Source organism: Chiloscyllium plagiosum, chromosome 19, assembly GCF_004010195.1.
Source record: "Chiloscyllium plagiosum isolate BGI_BamShark_2017 chromosome 19, ASM401019v2, whole genome shotgun sequence".
NCBI lineage: Eukaryota > Metazoa > Chordata > Chondrichthyes > Orectolobiformes > Hemiscylliidae > Chiloscyllium > Chiloscyllium plagiosum.
The window spans coordinates 27052358-27069828 of NC_057728.1; the positions used below are offsets into that span (position 1 = coordinate 27052358).

General features: G+C 42.4%; 1 protein-coding gene across 1 annotated transcript in view; it reads left to right on the forward strand.

The window, feature by feature from the left end:
* The window catches only part of LOC122559429 (synapsin-3-like), a 265554-nt gene that overhangs the window by 58539 nt on the left and 189544 nt on the right, over positions 1-17471 (forward strand). Inside the window, exon 3 of the mRNA XM_043708876.1 lies at positions 15517-15574. Coding sequence (XP_043564811.1) covers positions 15517-15574 — 58 coding nt within the window. The remainder of the gene's footprint in view (positions 1-15516; positions 15575-17471) is intronic.

The window sequence follows — 17471 nt, forward strand, 5'->3', positions numbered from 1 at the left end:
TTGGCAAATAGGATTAAGGAGAATCCAAAGGGTTTTTACAAATATATTAAGGACAAAAGGGTAACTAGGTAGAGAATAGGGCCCCTCAAAGATCAGCAAGGTGGCCTTTGTGTGGAGCCACAGAAAATGGGGGAGATACTAAATGAATATTTTGCATCAGTATTTACTGTGGAAAAGGATATGGAAGATATAGACTGTAGGGAAATAGATGGTGACATCTTGCAAAACGTCGAGATTACAGAGGAGGAAGTGCTGGAGGTCTTGAAATGGTTAAAAGTGGATAAATCCCCAGGATATGATCAGGTGTACCTGAGAACTCTGTGGGAAGCTAGAGAAGTGATTGCTGGGCCTCTTGCTGGGATATTTGTATCATCGATAGTCACATCGTGGTGCTGGAAGACTGGACGTTGGCAAACGTGGTGCCAGTGTTTAAGAAGGGTGGTAAAGACAAGCCAGGGAACTATAGACCGGTGAGCCTGACCTCGGCGGTGGGCAAGTTGTTGGAGGGAATCCTGGGGGACAGGATGTACATGTATTTGGAAAGACAAGGACTGATTGGGGATAGTCAACATGGGAAATCATGTCTCACAAGCTTTATTGAGTTTTTTGAAGAAGTAACAAAGAAGATTGATGATGGCAGAGCAGTAGATGTGATCTATATGACTTCAGTAAGGCGTTCGACAAGGTTCCCCATGGGAGACTGATTAGCAAGCTTAGATCTCGTGGAATATAGGCAGAACTAGTCATTTGGGTACAGAACTGGCTCTAAGGTAGAAGACAGAGGGTCGTGGTGGAGAGTTGTTTTTCAGACTGAAGGCCTGTGACCAGTGGAGTGTTGCAAGGATCAGTACTGGGCCCTCTACTTTTTGTCATTTATATAAATGATTTGGCCGCGAGCATAAGAGGTACAGTTAGAAAGTTTGCAGATCGAGCATAAGAGGTACAGTTAGAAAGTTTGCAGATGACATCAAAATTGGAGGTGTAGTGGACAGTGAAGAGGGTTACTTCAGATTACAATGGGATCTTGACCAAATGGGCCAATGGGCTGAAAAGTGGCAGATGGAGTTTAATTCAGATAAATGCGAGGTGCTGCATTTTGGGAAAGCAAATCTTAGCAGGACTTATACACTTAATGGTAAGGTCCTAGGGAGTATTGCTCAACAAAGAGACCTTGGAGTGCAGGTTCATAGCTCCTTGAAAGTGGAGACGCAGGTATCTAGGATGGTGAAGAAGGCGTTTGGTATGATTTCCTTTATTGGTAAGAGTATTGAGTACAGGAGTTGGGAGGTGGTGTTGCGGCTGTGCAGGACATTGGTTAGGCCACTGTTGGAATATTGCATGCAATTCTGGTCTCCTTCCTATCAGAAAGATGTTGTGAAACTTGAAAGGGTTCAGAAAAGATTTACAAGGATGTTGCCAGGTTTAGAGGATCTGAACTACAGGGAGAGGCTGAACAGGCTGGGGCTGTTTTCCCTGGAGCGTCGGAGGCTGAGGGGTGACCTTATAGAGGTTTACAAAATTATGTGGGGCATGGATAGGATAAATAGGCAAAGTCTTTTCCATGGGGTCAGGGAATCCAGAACTAGAGGGCATAGGTTTAGGGTGAGAGGGGAAAAATATAAAAGAGACCTAAGGGTCAACTTTTTCACGCAGAGGGTGGTAAGTGTATAGAATGAGCTGCCAGAGGATGTGGTGGAGGCTGGTACAATTGCAACATTTAAGAGGCATTTGGATGGGTATATGAATAGGAAGGGTTTGGAGGGATATGGGCTGGGTGCTGGCAGGTGGGACTAGATTGGGTTGGGATATCTGGTCGGCATGGACGGGTTGGACCGAAGGGTCTGTTTCCATGCTGTACATCTCTATGACTCTACATGAACTGCCCAGCCTGCCCCATGGTATCGTAAATGTCCACTTCAAACCCTATCTTAGTACACATGGTGTCCAGAACAAGCTGCCTCTCAAAAGATATCCATGAACAGTTATGCTTTCTTTAGAAGCCCATTGTGTCCCTCACAGGTACTGTCAATCTGGAGCTGCCCCGCAGTTTCTGACATTTTCCTCAGCGGGATGTTGGTGCTTTGCTTTGTGGGCAGGGACTGGAGAGGCTGGAGCAGATGTCCCTTTTCACCGGGACCAGCCAAGAAGGTCACAACCCCAGTCTATGACACCCTGACTGTCCAGATTTAGTCTATCATCTGGAGGAATATACAGATGTATTGGAAGAAGGTCAATGACGTTTTCTACTCTGCTGGTGTCAGTGCCACCATTTTCTTCTGATCTCTCTCTCTCTCTCTCTCTCTCTCTTTCTCTGCTTCTATACCCACCTCTCATTGAGGCTCATGCTCTACCACTCACTGTGCTAACTGTGTGTGATGAAGGGCTTTTGGCCGAAACGTCAATTTTCCTGCTCCGCGGATGCTGCCTGACCTGCTGTGCTTTTCTAGCACCACTCTAATCTTGACTGTGCCCTGTGTTGGTGTCTGGTAACTAACATTGAAATCTTTGGAGCAAGTGGTGAGCTGAATTCGCCAGGTACACGCTCTGACTTTGCCAGTACCTAATCTGACTTCCATGTTGTTCAATGCATTTAGTAATATTGGAAGCTGCATGTTAATGAGCTGAGTTTGTACCATTAGTAAGATATTTACTGAACTATAATCCCTCTCTTGATCGGCAACTCACTGCTGCCTAATGAGAAATTGCCTCACTGCTTGGCAAAAATTCCAAGCGATGGGAACATCTCACTCCAATGTCAAGATGGGCCTCGCTGCTTTTCTTGCTCGGTTCTGCCTCGATTCTCACCATAAGCTCATGGTACACAAACCTTTGTAACATTCTGTCCCTTAATCAGGAACTGAGGAAAGGGGAGGGGAGAATTCATATCTAGAGAAAACCGTTCTCTGAGTGACTCTTCAGCAGAAGTTTAATGATTCAGTCTGCACTTACATTTGAAAAATTCTCACTGGAGTGTGCTTTAAAGCACAAACATATATAGAAGATTAGATTCAGTAAAGGTTTTAGCTGTCTGATAGCAACATAAACAATTTAGGAGCTTAACAGGAGAAGACCATTCAGTGCCTTCAGTTTGTTCTGTAATTCACTAAGAATGTGCCTAATCTGTAGCTCAACTCTGTTTATCCTTTAATGCCCTTAACTAACAAACATGTATGGACCTTTGTCTAGTAAATGTGCTTTGTGTGAAAAAGTGCTTCCCGCTTTTGTTCTCGTCTAGTCTGTTGCTAATTTTAAGGTTACACCACTTTCTGCATTTGGCCATCAGAAGCAACAGATCTTCTGTATCTAACCTCATGGGCCACTTGATCACATTGAATACCTATTCCTCCCACTGAGGGTCTTTATTGTGGCTCAGTAGTTAGACTCAATCTTGCCAAAGTATAACTGAAAGAAAAGCAAAGTATTGCAGATGCTGCAAATCTGAAATTTAAAAAAGAGAAACTGACGGAAAAATTCAGCAGGTCTGGCAGCTCCTGTGGAGAGAGCAATTGTTCATGTTACTGTGCAGTATGATTCCTCTTTGCAACTTAAGAGTTCGATGATGTTATCTCAGACTTGAAATGTTAAATCTGGTTCTGTCTCTACAACTGCTGCTGGACCTGATGAGTTTCTCCATCAGTTGCCAAAGATGTTTAAGATATCAGGAGGTTACAAACAAGTGCACGGGAGAGAAAAGAGAATTAATGTTTCAAGCTCAGTGAAGAAGGGTAACTGGGCTTGAAACATTAACATTATTTTATTCTATGCACAGATGCTTCCATACCTGCTGAATTTCTCCAGCAGTATCGGTTTTCGTTTCACATTTTCAATATCTGCAGACTTCTGTTTTACGTTAAACATCCTGGTGGGAGTAAATTGGGACTGAGTTAACTATTTGTAAAATAGGCAGATTTATTGGACTGAAGTTGGTATTTCCTGACCAACCGGTTGATCAATGACTTATTGAATTTGGAAATTGAAGTGTTTTTTTTAAGGTAAGTTCAATAGATTTCAAATGCTGACTTTCACATTTTGTTTATTTGATGGTTGAGGTCCAATTTTGCTAGAGTTCAGAATTGGCTTTCTTTTTGTATGATTCCTGAACTTTAATATAATTCCCCTTGAGTTGAGTAACTTACCTTAAATTCATATTTGTCTGTTGGTCTAGCAGCAATATGTTCATTCAGCACAATGGAAATGGAGGTTGTTTGCAGCATCATTGAAACCTTATCGTTCACTTTTGTTCAGATATTTGAGTGAAAAAATTACTACCCATTTCACTTGCAGTATAAAAATACCAAATACAAGTGTCGTACAGGGGTCACTGTTGTCTAGAAAGCTGAAAAATGTGGAAAGGCCATCGAAATGCTGGAATGTAGTTTGAAGGAGATGATATTATGCTCTTTAGGATTTGAAGGTGCAAAAGATATACTTGTATTCATACCATGAAACTTTGGCTCCATGATATAGACTGACAAAGCTATCAAAGAGACCTCTTTCCTTATGTTAATGGTGTGGCTCATGTCAGCAGTAAATGCAGTTCTGCTCTGTTACTTTCGATGAGGATTAATTTGTGTACACGTAGTTGTTCATGCAGTACTTGTTTGCACTGGCAGGTGGTGCTGCTGTACTATATAATATATAATAACTATGCAAACGTTATACAGGAGTGTGAGTTTCCAGAGAATGCAGTGCCACCACGTTTTATTTCTTTGACCACTTGTGAAGCTGATGATTCAACCTTTTTTCCCCCACATATGTTTTCCTCAAACCATTAAAGGTATTAGTCATCGAAGTAGACATTGAACTGTTTGTCTGCCGCCTCTGTCTCCATGCTCACTTCAGGCTGGAAACCACCACCCCCCCTCCTCCACCCCGCCCATCCCATTCCACCAATCCCGTAACCCGCCTCCAGTATTCACCCTCCACTTTGACCCATTCCTCGGCCTCTTACCTGCCCTAGATCTCTTCATTGAAAACTAGCGATGTGACATTGGCCGCCTCAATTTCTCTGCTATTCTCACCCACTTTAACCTATCCCCTTGTAAAATTGCTGCACTTCACTCTCTCCGGACCAACCCTAAATTTGTTATCAAACCTGCCAACAAAGGTGGTGCTGTTGTAGTCAAGCACACTGATCTTTACCTTGTGGAGGCGCAATGCCAATTCTTGGACACTTCTTCCTACCTCCCCTTAGACTATAACTCTACATCCGAATGTCAAGCCATTGTTGTTGGGACTGTCACTGACCTCATTGCCTCTGGAGATTCTCTCCACCCCACACCCCTACGGCCTCCAACCTATAGTCGTGCGACCTTGAACAGCCCGCTTCTACCTCATTCCCAAAATCCACAAACCTGACTGCCCTGTTAGACCCATCAGATCAGCCTATTCCTGCTCTGCTGAGCTCATTTCCTCCTGCCTTGTCTCCATCCTCTCTCCACTTCTCCAGACTCTGCCTACCTACGTCCGCGGTTCCTCTGATGCCCTCCACCATATTGACAATGTTCAGTTCCCTAGTCCGAACTGCCTCCTGTTCACCATGGATGTCCAATCCCTCTCTTCCTCCATTCCCCACCATGATGGTCTGCGAGCTCTCGACTTCTTCCTTGACCAGAGACCTGAACAATCCCCATCCCCCACCGCGCTCCTCTCACCAAGTTCTAGGGTACACCTGATCAGGTCCCGGGGATTCATCCACTTTTATGTATTTTAAGACAACCAGCACCACTTCCTCTCTGATATGGACATTTTTCAAGATGTCACTATCTACTTCCCTACATTCTATATCTTCCATGTCCTTTTCCAGTAAACACTGGTGCAAAATATTCGTTTAGTATCTCTCCCATCTCCTGCAGCTCCACACATAGGCTGCCTTGCTGATCTTTGAGGGGCCCTATTCTCTCCCTAGTTACTCTTTTGTCCTTAATGTATTTGTAAAATTCCTTTGGATTCTCCTTAAGTCTATTTACCAAAGCTATCTCATGTCCCCGTTTTGCCCTCCTGATTTCCCTCTTAAGTATACTCCTACTTCCTTTATACTCTTCTAAAGATTCACTCGATCTATCCTGTCTATACCTGACATCTCCTTCCTTCTTTTTCTTAACTAAAACCTCAATTTCTCTAGTCATCCAACATTCCTTACACCTACCAGCCTTTCCTTTCACCCTAACAGGAATATACTTTCTCTGGATTCTCATCATTTCATTTCTGAAGGCTTCCCATTTTCCAGCCGTTCCTTTACTTGCAAACATCTGCCCCCAGACCTTTTGAAAGTTTTTGCCTAATACCGTCAAATTTGGCCTTTCTCCAATTTAGAACTTCAATTTTTAGATCTGTTCTATCCTTTTCCTTATTTTAAATCTAATAGAATTATGGTCTTGCATTGAAGTAAATGCTGTTTAATTTATCAGTCCTACCTTGTTCTCTGCTTTGTTGCTGCCTGCCCTGACTATTTGACTCACTCCTTTTCTCAAATCTATCAGTCTCTGATTGATCTCTTTCCTCACTATCTCCCTGGGTCCCACCCCCTCACCTTACTACTTTAAATCCTCCCGAGCAGCTTTGGCAAATCTCCCTCCCTCCCTTCCTTTCCAATTCTAGTGTAGTCCATTCTTCTTGTACAGGTCACTTCTACCCCACAAGAGATTCCAATGATCCAAAAATATGAATTCTTCTCCCCTGCACCAGCTCCTCAGCCATACATTCATCTGCTCTATCCTCCTATTCCTACCCTCACTAGCTCGTAGCACCAGGAGTAATCCAATATTATTACCCTTGAGGACCTCCTTTTTAAATTGCTGCCTACTTTCTATATTCTCCCTTCAGAATCTCATCCTTTTCCCTTCCTGTGTCGTTGTTCACATTGGAAGCAATCACCTCCTGCTGGACTCTCTCCCCTTTTGAGAACATTCTGCACCCTCTCTGAGACATTCTTGATCCTGGCACCAGGGAGGCAACACACCATTCTGATTTTTCACTGTTGGCCACAGAAACGTCTGTCCGTGCCTCTGACTAGACAGTCTCCTAACACAATCAATTGCTTGGAACCTGACGCAATCCTCATTACAGTAAAGCCTGAGTCAATACCAGAAACTTGGCTGTTTGTGATACATTCCCCTGAGAATCCATCACCCCCCTACATTTTCCAAAACAGCATACGTGTTTGAAATGGGCATAGCCACAGAAGACTCCTGCACTACCTGCTTTCCTCTCCTGCCTTTCCTGATGTTAACCCATCTATCTGAATGTATCTGTGGATTTTCTCCCTTCGTATAATGCCCCTTTGCTGTGGTAAATTCCTCGCTGCCTCTGACTGTCGCTCCAACTGATCCATTCGGTCTGATAGGATTTGAAACCAAAGACGTTTCCTGCAGACATTATTATCCGTAACATGTTAACTCTCCCTAAACATTCACTTCCAATAAGAAGAGTATATCACTCTACTGAGGGCCATGTTTGCTCCTTCACAATCTATAGACCCAGAAAATAGCGCTACCTTATTGCTCTTTTTTAAAAAAAAACTGCTCCAGGCTAACTTAATACTTATGGTTTATATTTTTAAAATTTAATCAAGAGACAGATCTCAATAAAACATATAATCAAGAAAGAATCCACTCCACTCACAATTGTAGATTTACAGCAAGGCTATACTTAAAAATTAATCTGTTCCTGTGCTGTGAGCTCTCTCACACAGGTTCCTCCAAGATCAGTTGTGAATTTCGCTGTTTAAGTTTTCCTAGACACAGTCTGATCTCCAGAGAATTCCACAGCAAAGGCAGTAACTGCACAGATTCACTGCTGTGTCCATTAGCAGTGTAGGTTTCTTTCTCTCTCTCCTTCACTGACCATGTGATGCCTTTTGTCTGACCTTCTCCCTTCTAAAGTGCTGTTGTTTTGACTTTTTTTCTCCAAAGTTTCAAAACAATGCAACAGCTTTAAAACAGTAAGCCATCCTCCATCTTGGATTACCCAGAACCCTCTCATGTGTGATCGGGTTTGCCTTGTTCTCACTTTTCATCCTCTGCATTCAAAGGATCATTCTCCACCATTTTAGATGTTTCCAGCAGTATCCCACCACCAAACGGCAGCATGGTGGCCTGTTTCCATACTGTAGGGATTCTAATTTTCTAATCTAAATACATCTTCCTCTTACTTCTCTTCTCTGCATTTTGAAAGGGTCATTCCCTCTGGGACATCGTAGTCCATTCATCGACCACTAACACCACCCATCTTCCCCTTCACCACCTCCCTGCTCACCATCCAAGGGCCTAAACAGTCTTTCCCCTGTATCTCCTCCAATCTTGTGTATTATATTCACTGCACCCAATGTGGCCTAATCGACATTGGAGAAACCAAACGCTGACTGGATCACCACTTTGTGGAACACTTCCAGTCTGTGAACAAGAATGACCCCAACCTTCCTGAGCTGATCATTTGAACACAACGTCCTGCTCCCATACCCACATGTCTATCCTTGGCATGCTGCAGTGTTCCAGTGAAGCACAGCGCAAACTGGAGGAACAATGTCTCAACTTCAGACTAGGTACTTTACAGCCTTCTGGACTTAATATGGAGTTCAATACCTTCAAATTGTGAACCAACTCCAATTTCTTCCCTTTCTTTTATCTTGTTACATTCTCTGTCACCCTCCCTCCCCTCTCCCCACCCCAGTGGGACTGTCTGTTCTTTCCAGTCCGGCAGTTAGACACACCATTGTTCTGCTAATCTGAACTATCAGCATCCTTTCTCCACCATTGCTCTATATCCATGACCGCCCCCCCCCCACTATTGCAGAAATGCTGTCCATTCCACACTTCACTTCAGCTCTAAGGAAGAGTCATCTGGACACGAACCATGAGCTTGGTGTCTCCATGGATGCTGTCTGACCCACTGTGATCTCCAGCATTTGTTGTTTTCAGTACAGATTCCCACATCTGCAGTAATTTAGTCCTAAAAAGTATTAGTCTCCAAGTTGGCTGAGACTGATCAGAGATCCCTAGCCAGAATGTTCAGCCACCCATTGTCCTGTGGTGGGGTGGGAGGTGAAATACGCCTGCAGTGGCACTAGAGTGATCTGGGTTTTTTGACCAATCCCATCTGACATAGATAGATGTAGGTCCTTCTCACCAACACAATTCATGGAAATGTTACCAAGGAAACTGGAAAGAAACCCTTTTTGCAAATGATTGTGAGATATTTGCCTTAATTTGAGGTAAATTGAGGCCTTGGTTTAATATTTCTTCTGGAAAAAAGTAACTTGACAGTAGACGTTGGGTTTATGTATTGCAACAAGTTACCAGAGGAAGTGGTAGCGGCAGGTACAATTACAACATGTACAAGATATTTGGACTGGCACCCGAGTAGGAAAGGTTTAGAGGGATATGGGCTAAATACAGGCAAATGGGATAGTTCAGTTTCGGAAATCTGGTCGGTATGATGAATTGGGCCAAAAGCGGTTCCCACCCTGTATGACTCTGTGTGTAATTCTTCCCTCTTGAACACACATAGTGTAATTTAACATGACCAGAAGTGAGCAGCATGGGTCTTGTAGCTGCTCCTGAGACTGCAGACTTATTTATGGATTTATTATCATTATTATATTTTATATTATCGCTATTATATTCAATGAATACAAGATTTTTATTAATGTTTTTTCAACATTTAAAAGATACTTAGATTAGTACATGAATAGGAAAAGTTTAGAGGGATATGGGCCAGGAGCAGGCAGATGGGACTAGTTTAGTTTGGGATTAGTTTGGACTGGTCGGACCAAAGGACCAAAGGGTCTGTTTCCTTGCTGCATGACTCGGAGACTCCAATGGCTTGTCATTGTAGATATGCCATTACTTCTTTTCTTAAATAGATAATTCAATCAGATCTGCAAATGTTCATTTAGTTGCTCCTGGGACATGTATTAGTTGCAGTTTAGGAAGAATCTTCGCAGGTTAACTAAGGGAGGGAATGCTCATGCTGATTAGCAGGAGTTGCTCAGGAAGGGTGGGACTGGATAGACAAATCATTATGGGGCAGAGGAGAGCCCAATGGCACATGGAAGATTGAAGTTCACTGGGATAGGACAAAGAAACCATCAGCAATATATTTAACAGGGTGCGGGATATTTAGGGGAAGATGATTATTGGATAAGGTAGTTTAAGCTCAAGTAGACATGCCATTTCTTTACATTTCTTATTTAAATGCATTCCTTTTCTCCTTAGGGGATCTAATTCTTTTAAGAGAAAAGCAAATAATTTAGAAGTGATGGGGGAAAGACTTTGTAGTTCAAATTTCAAATCAATATTCATAACGAAATGTCCTTTTTAAGCAATTGCTATAAGGACCTTCTATATGCTTTGTGTTCGAGTCTGGTAATTAGCAGTTGTGAACATGATGTCTGTAATAGTTAGGGAAATTCTAGTAAGTGATTGTCACATTGATCAAAAATGTGGTGAACAGAGGGGAGTCTGAGTAGCACAGTATATTAAAAAGTGATTTTTTTATAACTGGCATCTTAGTCAAAAACCTGATTAAACAGATAAAAGCTTCCTCTGTCTTGAGTAAACTCATTGGGAAGGTTGCACAAAATAATCTAAAAGGATCCACTGTATAATATGAAAAGACAATCTTTCATATATGTGGATTTATATCATATGGCTCAGAAATGTCTCAAAGGACTTGCTGTGTCATGAATTACTTTGAAATGGAGCCACTGTCATGTAGGTACAGGATTTTCCAACATAAAAACCACGCAAACAGCTTCAAGGTAAGTTAATCTTTTTCAATGATCGGAATTGAGGGAAGCATGTTGCCCAGGACACAGAGAACATCATAGGGAATGGAGCTAATGGTAATAGGACAGTATATAAGTACGTTTTGAGGTTTGGTGAACACATAGAAGACAGACTTGAAATTAACGGGTCTTTTTCAGGTTGGAAAGACACAATTAGTGAAATGCCACCACGATCAGTTTCAATTATTTCCTATCTATAAGAATGACCAGGAAAAGCAGGCAGAGTATAATGCACTGAAATGTGCTGACAACACAAAAGGAGCTGAGAAGGATATATTATCATGAGGACGTAAAGAACTTACAAGGGAATATAGACAGTTTGAATGAATGAGCAAAAACTTTTCAGATGGAGTTGTAAACATGGGTGAAGTCATGTATATGTGCAGGAAGAATCGAAAAGCTGGCTATTACTTAAACAGAGATTTCAAAAAGTGCAGTATGAGGGGATCTGGGTGTTCTTGTATATGAAACACAAAGTATGCAGGTGTAGCAGATAATTGGTAGGCAAATGAAATTTTGGCCTTTACTGTTAGTAATAAGCTATTGGAGTTTAACAATAGGGACGTCTTGTAAAAACTGTATAGGATGTTGATGAGGCTACTCCTGGAGTACTGTGTGCAGTTTTGATCCTGGTATTCAAGAAAAGATTGAATTGAACTGAATGTATTGTCACGTGTACCGAGACACAGTGAAAAGCTTTGTCTTGTGAGCAATACAGGCAGGTCACAGAGTTACGTAGCATAGATAAGTAAATAATAGGTACACGACGGCAAAACGAAAAACACAGGTACGGGCAAATGCTAAGAGTTTGAGAGTCCATTCAGTATTCTAACAACAGTAGGGTAGAAACAGTTTCAAAACGGCTGGTGCATGTGTTCAGGCTTCTATACCTTCTCCCCAATTGGTAGAGGTTGTAGAAAAACATTGCCATGGTGGGATGGATCTTTTGAGAATGCTGGCGGCCCTTCCTTGACAGCGGGCCTGGTACATGGATACTATAGATGGGAGGTTGGCCTTTATGATTGTCCGGGCCGAGTTCACCACTCGCTGTAACCGTCTCTGATCTTGAATGGTACAGTTTGTCATACCAGGTGGGAGACTAATCCAAAGTGATTCACTAGGCTGATTCCTGGGATACAGTGGTTAACTTATCATTGCAAACTAAATTGTTTAGAATTTTATTCATTAGGGTTTAGAAAAATAATGGTGATGTTATTGAAATATGTAAGGGACACATGCCTAACAATTGAATGATGTTTTTTGAAGGAGTAACACATGTCATGGATAAAAGGGAAGCTGTAGACGTACTATACTTGGATTTTCAGAAGTCATGTGATAAGGAACCACATCAAAGATTAGTGAGGATAATAAAAGCTCCTGGTGTAGGGCTGACATGGTAATATGGGAATAGAAGATTGGCTGTCCGGTAGAAAACAGAGTATGTATTGGCAGGATGTGATGAGAGGAGTTCCACAGGGACTCAGTGCTGGACCCTCAATGTTTTCCAATTTACATCAATAACTTGGATGAGGGGAGCAAAGGTATGGGAACTAAATTCACAGCTAATACCTAGATAGGTAAGAAATTATTATGACATGAAGTCATAAGGAAGTTGCAGATGGATTTAGATAGTTGAGTGAGTGAACAAGAAACTGTCAGATAGTGTAAAATGTAGAAAAATGTGAAACTGTTCACTTTGGCAGGAAGAATAAAAAAAATTCCACTTAAAAGGAAAACAACTGCAGAATTCCAAGGTGCAGATTGCTTTGAGTGTTCTGGTGCATGAGTCACAAAAAGCTAGTATGCTGGTAGGGCACATCATTGAGATGGCTGGTCGGATATTCTCATTTATTCCAGGAGAAATTCAACATAATGGTAAGCTGTTTTTCTTTAATTACACGGGATATTGGTGAGACAACATCTTGCTGTATGCAGGTTTGGTCTACTTATTTAAAGCATGATGCAAGTTTATTGGTGGTGGTTTACAGGAGGTTTACTAGGTTGATACCTGGAATGAGGATAAGTTGAACCATTTGGGATTATTTCTACTGGAATGTAGAAGAGGAGTGTGTGGCTTGATGGATGTGTAGAAGATCCTTCGTGATCTTCCTAAGGTGGATGTTTCTGCTTGTAGGCAAGTCTAGAGAAAGGGGGCAATGTTTTAAAATTAGGAATTACCCTTTTAGGACAGAGGACTTCTATTTTTTCCCTGAGTATTGTGTGACTTTGGAGTTCTGTGCCTCAGAAGGTGGAGGTGGGTTATTAAATAAATTTAAGGCAGAAGTGGATTGATTCTTGGTAGGCAAGGAAATCATGGAACACTGAGGTTAAATGAAATATGAAATTCAAAACACAAACAGCTCAGCCACAATCTTCTTGAATGGTGGACCAGTTCAATGGGGTTAAGTAGTCTACTGCAGCTCTCAATTTGTATGTCTGTGTTCTTTCAGATCCAGGCAGCTGCTGACATGCAGCTTGTATAACTGGTTAGACAATGAGTTGCTGGTCACCAACACTAATTTGTGTGTGATCGCGGGCCTAGATGTGGGTGTGGGCCAGGACGATAGCAACTGAAAACCTTTGCTTCTGAACCCCAGCACGCCCTCCCTTTGACCCTCAGCTCTGAGATTAACCCAGTCCTTAACAACATTGAACCTTGATCCAGATACTGGGGGATATTGTCCAGTCTGGCAGTTTGAACCGGATGAAGCATTGTATTCCAGACTTCGGTTAGAAGGAAGGTCCACTGCTTTCTTTTTAACTTGCCTGATAGGTGGATCTTGTCGCTAAGAGTCACCTTGGCTATCTCTCTGTTCCTTAAAGCAACAGACAAGACACCACCAGGCTTGGAAAATTCTGCCCAAGCTCTTTATGCTGATGACCTGACTTCACTTTGCCGCCTCATCCAAAGGACGGTATTTCTGAATTATCTGGCCTCTGCATTATCAAGACAGATTATAGACTCCCATTTCTCGGTACAAATAGAGGGTAGTGACCCTGTTCAGTAGGGGAGACCTCACCTCTGAGACCGTTTTCTTGTGAGTGCGGGCCATGGTATACAGTACTGGGATCACTTGATGCTGACTCTGGAATAAAGTTTTCAAAAGCATTTCATTTTCTCACTGACCCAGCTTAATATATATCAATAAGTATTAATCAAGATATAATTGTAAGAAGACCTAGCTCAGCAGTATGATGAATTCAATACTGCGTTGTCGTCATTTCACACACTCACTTTGTTCCCACCTTCTGGAAAGCATTGAGCATTCATCACAGAGAGGCCTTGTGTGAGCCATGCTGACAATTCTAAGTAACTTTCTTTGTTGCTGTTGCTGCCATTATGGTAAACAAACTCAGAATGGACATGTCCAGAATTCCAATTTGTTTCCTTTCATTCTTGGCACGTTTGCCTGTGTTGCTGACAATGTTCTGTGAAGAATCTTAATCCATGTACAGCCCAAACATGTCAAAGGGGGAACTGAAAGCCAAGCTTCTGTATGAGGGCACTCGACTGTAGCAGCTGGACGGCTGCTTCTTTTAGAGGAATGTAAACACTTCCCAATGTACCGGGAACTGAATCACGTCAGTTCATGCTGCCAACTGGCCTGATCACAGGACTCCCCCACTGATCAGAGTAATTTCCAAACAGGGTAACCCAGGACATCATCACCCAGTCACACGACTGAGGAGAAACTGATCATTACTAATAAAGTAATGATAGATATAAAATGACAGACTGAGGTCGAACCAAGTTGCTTTTGATGATTTCGATCAATTTTGTAATAATAGTCCAATCAGCCATATTGAAATCATCTCCTAAGGAAAGTGCACATTAAAAAATAAAATTAATTCTTGTGCTTCCCTAGAATGTCAGCAGGCAGTTCATTAATAGGAACATAAAATTAGCTTGAAAAGCAAATCTGTCACCACTTGCCCTAATATCATTCGAATGCTGTTCTGTCTTTTCTCAACAAGTCACTCAAAACCATTTTCAAACTAAAACAGAACAAATGACGATGAAGGATTTTTTTCCAGATGGTGAATAAGTCATTGTACTAGATGGTTTGGGACTGTCCGGTAAAGTTTAGGTGATGCTGTTCCCATATAAACAGAGAGATTTCCTTATCTCTCTTAGTGATAGAGGTCACCTGAGATGAGAAGGTATTGTTATCGGGTTCTTGGAAAGTTGCTGCAATGCATCTGCAAGCACCTCCAACTGTGACCATTATGCATTGGGCTGGAGGTGTTACATTTTTAAGATTCTGGATGGAATGTCAATCCAGGTGAACTTTTTATAAAAACTTCAAGTTCAAATCTCTGCATGGCTTCACCCCACCCCTATACTATAATTTCCTTTAGCCGGACTGAACTCAAAGTGGTATTCTTTAATGCCATGTTTTTGAATGTCCCTCATTTTTTTCTTTCAAAGTCATTTTTTTTAACCGAATGACTTTGTTACGAAGCACCTTGAGATTTTAAAGGGTTCCATATGTGTGAGTTGCTGATGAATGGCAGATTGGATATTTTATAATAGGATGACCTTTGATCACAATGAAAGTTGAACAGAGGGAAAGTGGCAGTTCAGTACACTGCTGCCATGGAATGTGAGTGCTGGTATTTTTTAAAAGACGTGTGTAGAGGAGTAAAGATAACCCAAACTGTGGGACATTTGAAAAGAGTTGCCAAGTTGATAAGATCTTTGTGTGACTTTTTTTCAATTTTCTTTTCAGGTCCAAATATTTCCGTGGTAAGAAGGTCCTGGATGAATATGAGATCCGTTTAGAACAGGTCTGTGAACTAGATGCTACTTAATTATTTCTGCAACAAAATCTTTTGTGTTTAGCCACCTCTGGAACATGTCCTTGCCACAAAATATTTAATTGGCTCAAACTCATCGCATTGATTAAAACTATTAGACCTATCACAATGTACTGGCTGTTTTATGAGCCACTCAGGGATGACACTGGCTGTCCAATGTAAATGATTCAGGAAGTGTGGAAGAAAGCCTTCTACTCCCTACTATCCTTTTTCTGTGATTTCTAACATTGACTAAATTGTCAAAGGCTTTGTGAGGGATTGGTCTTTGCTGAAATGAATTTTACAAACCTTTTTAAAAGAATAGTCCAGTGAAGTTAAGGACTAGATTAGATTAGATTACATTACAGTGTGGAAACAGGCCCTTCGGCCCAACAAGTCCATACCGACCCGCCGAAGCGCAACCCACCCATACCCCTACATTTACCCCTTACCTAACACTACGGGTAATTTAGCATGGCCAATTCACCTGACCTGCACATCTTTGGACTGTGGGAGGAAACCGGAGCACCCGGAGGAAACCCACGCAGACACAGGGAGAACGTGCAAACTCCACACAGTCAGTCGCCTGAGGCGGGAATTGAACCCGGGTCTCTGGCGCTGTGAGGCAGCAGTGCTAACCACTGTGCCACCGTGCTGCCCTAGGCTTAAGGTAGGTTGATGAAAAGCTAACTATTTATGAGATGTTCACCTGCACTATATGTGTGCGTTGTGATGGTTCATAGAACGTGCTGTATTTTGTAAAGGAGAGATATATTCATCTTTGCAATAAAGGCTGGTGGTTATATGATGTGACTCAGTTTGCCTTTATTTCTCGCCATTGTGCTTCAAACTTGCTAGTCAAAGGCCCCCTTAGGGGAGTGGTTTTGTGTGGAATTTGCTGTTTACTGATATGGGAATGAGATCTGTGCTTAAAGATGTGCACCATAATGAGAAGAGATCTTGGATAATAAATGCCAAAGTGTCAGTCTCTTCTGAAATCTAGCACCGCTCCCATGTTTCCTGGGTAGGTGGCTGCTCCTAGTCAGTGAGGGAAGATTGCTTCTTTGTGTGCTCCCAATGGGGCCCTGGGAACCAGCCGCGACCTTGAGTGTTCTGGGGGCGTCTTGTGGCCAGTTCAGTCAGGTTGCCTCAATGTTGGGTCACCATGGTGTCAGGCCTTGCTTCCTGCACTGGTCAGGCCTCAGCTCTGGGTTTCCACGAAGTTGAGAGATCTACAATGATCTGTGGTAGGCCACCATGACTACACTTGATCTTGGAATGACCCCAGAGACAAAGAATCTCAAGGTCACGGTGACTTTGATCCTTTGATCAGCCACTGAGTGCAATTGGCTGAGGCACACCATCCCCTTGAGAACCCATAAGCTGCTCTGACAGGAGTTGGATTTTAGGGCTTTCACACGGTGAGCTTCCCACTTGCCACTAGATGAGTATAAGCAATGGTAGAATGAGGCCCATTGATGGTCATTAGTTACTCACTTAAGGGTCTTAATTGGTGATGGGGTAGGAAAGTGGTCCATAAGCCTCCTCATTCTCAACTTACACAGGGAAGAGGAGAGGAGACCACAGGATCCCCAGCTGCCACCCTTCCACAAGATTAAATGAATCCCTTCCATCAAATTTCAGGGTGACATTAAATTTTGCCCCAAATGTTGAAACTTGTACTCTCCTTTTCTACCCCTGCACTACCAGGAGAGTGCCTGCCCCTGCACTGCCCAAGTATTTATTAACCAGTCTTCTTGCAGCATGTACACTGAGGGTAGCAGCTATATTCCAATAGTTGACTGTCCCTCCCTGCTGTGCTGTTTTTATGGGATCACATTATTTCAGAGCGCAGCTATGAGTGGCTTCCTGTGTTTTCACTTCCACA